At 34.1% G+C, this 8079-nt stretch overlaps 1 protein-coding gene across 6 annotated transcripts; it reads right to left on the bottom strand.

Moving 5' to 3' along the window:
• Positions 1–2189: 2189 nt before the first annotated feature.
• On the bottom strand, positions 2190–6146 carry LOC112277229 (putative LRR receptor-like serine/threonine-protein kinase RKF3). Of its 6 annotated transcripts, XM_090247624.1 has the most exons (4): positions 5793–6145; positions 5397–5572; positions 4486–4685; positions 2190–3699 (listed from the first exon to the last, which is right to left on the bottom strand). In XM_090247624.1, exons 3-4 carry the CDS (start codon positions 4648–4650, stop codon positions 2701–2703), a joined length of 1164 nt encoding a protein of 387 aa, XP_090103750.1. In that variant the 5' UTR covers positions 4651–4685; positions 5397–5572; positions 5793–6145; the 3' UTR covers positions 2190–2700. The 6 variants fall into 6 exon arrangements, with proteins under 6 accessions (XP_090103750.1, XP_090103749.1, XP_090103747.1 ...); XM_090247623.1 differs by having other exon boundaries at positions 2190–4685; positions 5783–6146; XM_090247621.1 differs by having other exon boundaries at positions 2190–4685; positions 4952–5572; positions 5793–6146.
• Between the last annotated feature and the right edge of the window lie 1933 nt (positions 6147–8079).

Genomic DNA, 8079 nt, shown 5'->3' with positions numbered 1-8079 from the left:
GACCAATTCATTGGGCAACCATCAAGAGGATCATGAAGTACTTGAAAGGCACTTTGGACTTCAAATTGTGCCTTGGAGGTGAAAGTATTGCTTTACATGGTTATTGTGATGCGGATTCGGCTGGAGATGCAAATGATAGGCGGTCAACAACGGACTATGTATTCTTTGTTGGAGTGGGAGCAATTTCATGGAATTGCAAGAGGCATTAGGTTTGAAGGGCTTTGACAATTAGCAAAGTGAGAGTGTTGAGGTAAAAGATAAAGATGAATAGATAATAGTTAAAATAGAATAAGTTATCTTGTAAAGGTTATTACCTTAGGTAAGTTGCTAATGGTCAAAGGCTTGACTCTTGGCATATAGAAAAAGCATCCTATGGACATAGGATGCGGTCAAGGACAGAGAGTCAAATTCAAGAGGATAAAGTGTATCCTAGGAAATATCCAAAGAACTAGGTAAGAGTAATTAGTATATGGCATAGGATACCCTCGTGGTATGTAAGATGCCATAGGATCCTAGGATCCTTGGATACCCTCGTGGTATGAGCCAAAGGATCCAAGGAGCATATGTGTTAAAGTCAAATGGTGGAAGAAGTCCTTTTAGAGCAGCAACCACCACCTATAAGTAACAAGAGGTCGAAGAGAGAACTATCTCATTCCACACTTCTCTTTTGTGCAACCTTGTTGATTTCTACTTACTTGTGTTATGCTTATAGTGTGCTTTTCTCAATAATATAAACCCTGACTTTGAACAACCATTGCCTAGTCCTCAAAAATCCTACAAAAACAACCCTTATCCACCTGAAAGTAAATTCAAGCTAGCTCTCAAATCCTAATCTCTGATCTTCTCATGCCTCCTAAATTTGCCCTTGGCAGTCGTTTTAATGACTAGAGATCTGATTTCGACCTTGTTTCACAAATGGTCGACCCCTGGATATCAATCTAATCTATCTTAAGGATTCTTTTAGCCCATTCCTATCTTCAACTTCACCCTAGTATCAACCATACCAACCATTTATTTCTTTTATCCTTATTTTATCAATTTATGGCTTTTCTAAGGTTGTGAAAGAGTTTCTATATCCTACAGGATAAAAATACTAACTAACTTTTATCTATTTGCTATTAAGACAAGAAAATAGGCTAAGAGACTTTCATAAAAGCCATATTAAAATATTTTGAATTTTTGTTGAACTAATATAATAGAGAATTAATTAAAAAATTATTTTTAGTCATATTTTCACCATATAATCGTGTCACAACACGACATCGTCCCTAAAAACAAGAATAATATTATTAATGTAAATGATTTTTTTTATATATTATTTTTTAGATGGTTCCAAGAAAAAATATTAAACAAATATTTTATATATAATTTTTCATTGATCTTATATTTTTTTTAAAAAAACTACTTAAATGCATTTTGTTGTATCTTTTGTATTGTTTGAATAATATACTTTGAAAATTATTATTTAGTCTATTTTCAGATTTAGAGTTTTTTACATATATTAATTTATAAAATCTTATCTATATATATGTATATATATGTTTTGATTGAATGATAAGTCCTATGATTTTTTGAGAATATACTTATTTCTTTAATAGATGTTTTTAGAACCTTAATAAAATTAAAATGGTGAATGTGCTTAATATGCAATAAATCTCCAATAACTTTATTAAACTTATTGTTAATAATAAAATTAGTTTTAAGCAATTTAAACATAAATAAAATTGAATTTAAAACAAATATTATTTATAATACAACTTATAAGGTTTTTTAAATGGATATTTCAATCAAGCTACAAAATTAAATTAATATATATATATATATATATGAACAAACCAAAAATTTATAAAATTAAAAAAGAAGCTAAAATTTTATTCTTGGTTTTTTCTTGATTAAATCATTATACAAAATCTTTGAAGCTAACAAAACTTTTTTTTTTTAAATAAAAGTTTAATTTATCTAATTAGGAAATTTTTTAAATCCACCACAAATTTTTATGATAAGCCAAAATATGAAGTGAATGGTTAGAAGATTTTTACAATTTAGAGAAGGTGAGGTCTCAACTTCTAAATCCTTTAATTAGTCTAAATTAAGAAGTCTCACTCAGTTGGCTTCATAATTATAAAATCAATCCAGAGACCCTAAGAGGAAAAGATGAAGAAGAACGCTTTTTAGGTGCAATTCAAGCGTTTTCATGGAATGGTCAAGTCCATCTTACAAGATATGATGGCCCTGTAACCATATTATATTATATCATCAAAAGAGACATTTTTCAACTTTCCACTACTCACGTTCTGGTATGAGAAATCTTTTCTCGTGAGTCATCCGAGGCCCTGCTGGGCATGGTTCCTCCCTAAAACTGACAGCTTGACAACAATAACCACCATGTCGGATAGAAACCAACAACCATCATCCGAATTAAAATGCTTTTTCTATTGTACAATTAACAACCCAAGAACTAAGATACCTAGGCTCTGTACATCAATCAAACCTACAATTTCGTTGTTGCATGGTAATCAGTTTTGAGGTGTGGGACACTCAGCTGCACTCCGATTCATTGATCTTATTTCGATAATTTGAATTTGAGTTTCTTGATGCGCGTCAAATGAAGTACCCCATTTAAATTAGAAATAACCTGCCAGATTCAGCTTCAAAGTGTGAAATAGAAATTTAATCTTGGCAACGATTCATTGATCAATGCTATCTCAAAAGCTCACTTTTGCTGATAGACCCTTCTCTGCTGGGGGTAAACTGAGCAGAGTTGCAGTAGGAGTTGGACTCTAGGTCGAGCATGTCGAAGTTCAAGGGGAGAGGACGATCGGGGATCTCAGGAATGTCAGTGTCTCCTTCCAGCATCCGCAACGCTTCAGTCATTGATGGGCGGAAATCAACTAAAACATGCGCACATAGGATGCCAACCATGACAAACCGTTGCATCACATCTTGAGGACCCTTATGCCGAATATTGACATCTACCACGTCCATCGTTCTACCTTCTTTGACCAGCCACCACGCCCAATCCGTGACCAAGCATAAATTGGGATTCTCCTTCGATTCCGCGAGCGCCGGACGGCCGCTCAGAAGCTCCAGCAGGCAGACACCAAAGCTGTATACGTCGCTTTTCCCAGTCAATTGCCCATACAGGGCGTATTCGGGGGCAACATAGCCGTGTGTCCCTACGATGTGCGTCGTGAAATGTGTTTCGTTCTCTGGTGTGAGCTTCGCAAGGCCAAAGTCTGCAACACGAGCGTGGAAGTGCTCGTCTAACAATATGTTGCTGGGTTTGATGTCCCGATGGATGATGTGGGGCACAACCTCCGCATGCAAGTAGGCAAGCCCTTTTGCCATGCCAATTCCTATTTGCCGCCGCTCCGGCCATTCCAGCACGGGATTGTTCTTGTTGAAAAGGTAGTCAGCGAGGCTTCCATGCCTCATGTAGTCGTACACTAGCATCCGTTGATGTCCTTCATTGTTGCTGGTTGCAACACAACACCCATGGAGAACCAACAGATGCCTGTGTTTTACTTTACTGATTACCTCCACCTCGTTGAGAAAGTCCACATCTCCCTCAGACATGCAATTTCTGAATCTTTTCACTGCAATCATGCGCCCATCTTTGAGCTCCCCCTTGTATACACTACCGTAACCACCTTCTCCCAAGAGATATTCCTGTGTGAACCCATGTGTAGCAGCTTTGAGCTTCGACCATTCATACCACACCAATGAGGAGGCGTTAGACTTCAGTATCTTACTGTTGCGATCAACAAACTTTCGATGAATGGCGGCTCGTCTCCGCATCGACCAATACCAAAAGGCACCCCCAACTGCAAGACTAGTTACGCCAGCACCCAGGGCACCCAGGCCTACGTACAACCCTAACTTCACCTTTTTACTGGCACTCGGCACTCCGCTCGCAACAGCAAGAATACAATATGCGGTGCCACGATCCCATGGCCCATCGATATTTACCACCCCAGCCGCATAGATGAGCACAAAATCAAAACACTCTGAACTTTTGGAAGCATTTATCTTCACCAACTTGTCAATCACAATATGCATATCATTGACACATAATGTGCACTGATCATGATTTCCGAGGTCGCTCTTGCACGAGTTCTCGATTGCCGTCTGACCTACTGTCTTCCTAAAATCATCTACAGTTTGAATTCCTTGGCACAGCGAGGGACTTCTAATGAACATAGAGGATTCAAAGTCCAACGGATTCGGCCGCTTAAAACACTCGGTCACCACATCTCTTTGCACACCAATCTGTCGTAGCTGAAACTGAAAATTGTTCAAACATACGTCTGTTGTCGTGGCATCTTCAAGCTCAAAAAGCTCCGTTTCTCTTAGATACTTGGACAGTGAGAGACCCATCCCTGATAAAACTGCAATGCAGCATGTGGACGTGTTTTGCGTCCAGCCACATTCATTATTGATCCATGTGTACTTATTGAGGATTGAGAAATCGAGAGGACACTGTACCTCATCATCTTGCAGCATTTTCCTCCCATGAGACTCGATAACGATGGGTAATGTGGTAATATCCTCTGCACCTCTTCCCACTATGGGTTGTAAGGTGGCCAGATGCATATGCCATAGATCACAGAGAATAATGAAAATCGCGAGACAAATCCCACCAAATCCCATTCTCAATCGGCACCTCAATCGCCTACAAACATTCCCTGCAATGACAACCCACAAAAATGTTTCTCAGTAATAAACCCTCCTCGTGTCTAGGGGTTCCGAACCAAAATGGTCACCAGCATTAACAGCACTCAAGTTCAGAGATTGAGCACATAGATTTTCCGACTTGTTCCAATTCCCTTAACATGCAGATACAGATGAACATGTCAAGTTCCCAAAATTGAAGGTTCCCCCAGCTTCAGGAAAACAGTATGATGAATAATGAATGTGAAATTAATACATGCAAAATCATCGTCTACTTAACTGTACGCTTGCACCGAAAGATTCCCTTGCAACTAAGAACGCGGAGTTTGGGGAACAATTTCTATCTCCTCGTCATACTGATTTTAATCATGGCATCTTGGACTTAAAATTCCGAAAAGATAACAAAAAGCACGAGCACCCCACTTCTTTATATGCCCAGCTATACCAGAATTAACCCAATCTGAAAACCAAGTATTTCTAGACTAGAGTGCGCTCACTAGCCGTAACAGAAATTTACCACGAGAAAGGACAACGACGCAAATTAATCGATTGTAGACTCTAAAATTGAGCCACGACTTCCACTGAAAACTCTGATGTTCTCAACATTCAATCCACTAGATTAGACACATTTGTTACAAGAGTTATTCTGCTAGGTGTCTTGATCAAAATGGTCATGTTACCGTGTGAAGACAAAAGCTTGCGAATGGGCTTGGTTAACCTCAAACCTCTAGTATTAGCTGAAACGACTTTGAATGGTAAAAAAGAATTGTAACAAACTCCGCAAGAGCTCTTGATCCTAACTTCGAGTTACAATATCACTGAACGTTGTGAGGGATCAGTAAGCATAATGAAAACGTTACTCCTTCCTGGGCTGTTCCATTAGCAAAATAAAAAAGCCTCGCTGCACAAGACAATTACAGCAATTTCAGGTTGTGAACAGAAGTGGGTCACCCTTGACCTGTAGTTGCAACCTCGTTTCAAAATATTATTGAAAGTTTCAGAAAAAATCCAAATAATCGAAATAAGAGTGAACTTCTTGTTCAGGTTATACTAAGATAGCCTGAACTCGAAATTAGTATAACCTACAATCGTAGACTAGAATGGGAATTACAGTGCAAAACCTGAGTTTCCTCATGGCAATCTGTTGCTGAAGTGTCCATCCCGCAAACCACAAGCCCTACTCATCAAAATTAAACTGAACATTGATACAAACGTTGAGACTCAAGAACATAGAAACCTACATCCTGGAAGAAAGTGCTTGAGCTGCACAACAGCGCAGAAAAAAATAGTGGCAGCAGCACCAACAACAACAACAACAACCCATGAGGGAAAGTCTCAGACGTGGAAAAAGTAGAACCTGGAAGATGGGGGAAGGAAGGAAGGGAAGGGGAAGAATGGAACGAAGACTAGAGATGGAAGGAAAGGAAAAGAAGGAGAGAAGGCAAGGCAAGGCCAAGGGAGAGAGGGAGGTAGGGAATGAATGCCGGACAATTTGTAAACCCTGCAGAGTCACCAAAACCACATAAAAAATTTAATACATCCATGACTCTCATATTCTAGCGTTGAGAGTGCATGGCCATAATGAACAGAAAATGTTACGTCATTCTTTTCTTCCTCACATTTCTATTCATGCATGCAGCACCAGGGGGCTTCGAGGATTGAACAAAATCAACTGTACAAATATGCTGAAGACTGAAATTGAATGATAAAAAAAGAAAAATTACATTCGGTTCATATAAGTTGGTAATTTATATATATATATATATATATATTTATATATCCTCAAAATAAAAAATCACCAATAAATAATCATAATGTATTCTGAATAATAATATTATATGATTATAATCCAAAACTAAAACAAAAAATCCCAAACATGCTTTAAATGCAAAATCCATCATAGTAGTAACAACTAAAATAATAAATTAATAGAAAACCAGCACTTTTCTTTTATTAAAGTTATTATAATTATAACTTTGAAATAAAAATTTAAAATCATATGATAAACTAAATTAATAGTGATTATTCTTTGAACTTTTACATAATCCACTGTATTGAATAAATTACAAAAATTAATAAAAATTTCTGATCCGTTAATAAATAATTTTAGCAAAAATTTAAAATATTTAATATTCAATAAGAATTTTGAATTTTAATATTTTATACCGTAAACTTACTATGCAGAATAAGCTGGTTACGGAAAACTAAAAAATAAAATAAAATAAAATATTAGAAAATAAAAATATTGATTTAATATAATTTAATTTTAAATTAATTTTATAAATTAAAAATTTTCAAATATCTACATTCTTTATATTTCCTTTTTATTATTTTTAATTTTCTTAACTTTATATTATTCTACTTAAATAATCATTTATAAAAGCTTTAACTAGATTAAAAGAAAAAAGAAAAAAAGAAAAAAAGAAAAAAAAAAACTCAATATCAATTTTTTAGAGATTACATACTTTAATTCAATTTTTGATATTTCTTATATTAAAAAAATAATATAGTAAACAGATAAAAATTTAATCTTATAAGTATTAAAGAACTAAAAATCAGTGAAAATAGTTTATACGTCATTTTCATTGACTACAAATTTATTAGGTGATAAGTTATTAATCTTATATGAAGAAGAATTTTTTCAAAATAAATAGGAAACCATAACACTGTATTTTATAAATATTTTTTTTGATGGAAATTTTTTAAAAACAAATTTGATAAGGAGAAGGCGTATTATCATGCTTGTATTATGGATTTTAATTAGTTTAAAAATAATAGATAGGTCGATTGTATTACTAAAAAAATTCTAAAGTCAAATATATATATATATATATATATATATATATATATATAATGGTTAAATAAAAAAAATAGTAAATAGTTAAGGCTGATTTTATTTTTTAAAAAAATTATATCCCCTAAAAGAATGAACAAGAAATCTCTTCTTCTTCTTCTTATTTTTTTTTTTTTTTTTTTTTTTTGAGGTTCTTGTAATAATCTAGTGTCATATACTAATATACCTTTACTGCTCATTGATATGTTAATTAAAAAAAATATTGAGCCAAGTTTTCAATAGAAATTAGTTATTACAATATCACTCAGCCATGATACAAGGAAATGATTTGCAATAATTAAACTATATATGATACATATTTATTTACTTATGAAATATAATAGGACCTTATAAAGAAATTATAATAGAAATAGTATTTTTTTAAATCATGAGGTAGATTTAATATTGCATGTTTTATTATTTTATTATTTTTTAAATATTCATATATATTTTTTATTATATCATGTGAAGAAATCTATATTTTTTTATTATCTTAATCTAAATAATATCTTATTACTAATAATTATTTTAAATATAAGCACAATATAAAAAATATATTTTTAAAAATATTATAT

The sequence above is a fragment of the Physcomitrium patens genome, chromosome 25 (genome assembly GCF_059467195.1).
Source record: "Physcomitrium patens ecotype Gransden chromosome 25, ASM5946719v1, whole genome shotgun sequence".
NCBI classification, from domain to species: domain Eukaryota; kingdom Viridiplantae; phylum Streptophyta; class Bryopsida; order Funariales; family Funariaceae; genus Physcomitrium; species Physcomitrium patens.
The sequence above is the reverse complement of the archived record's forward strand: the minus strand, read 5'-3'. Positions and strand labels throughout refer to the sequence as shown.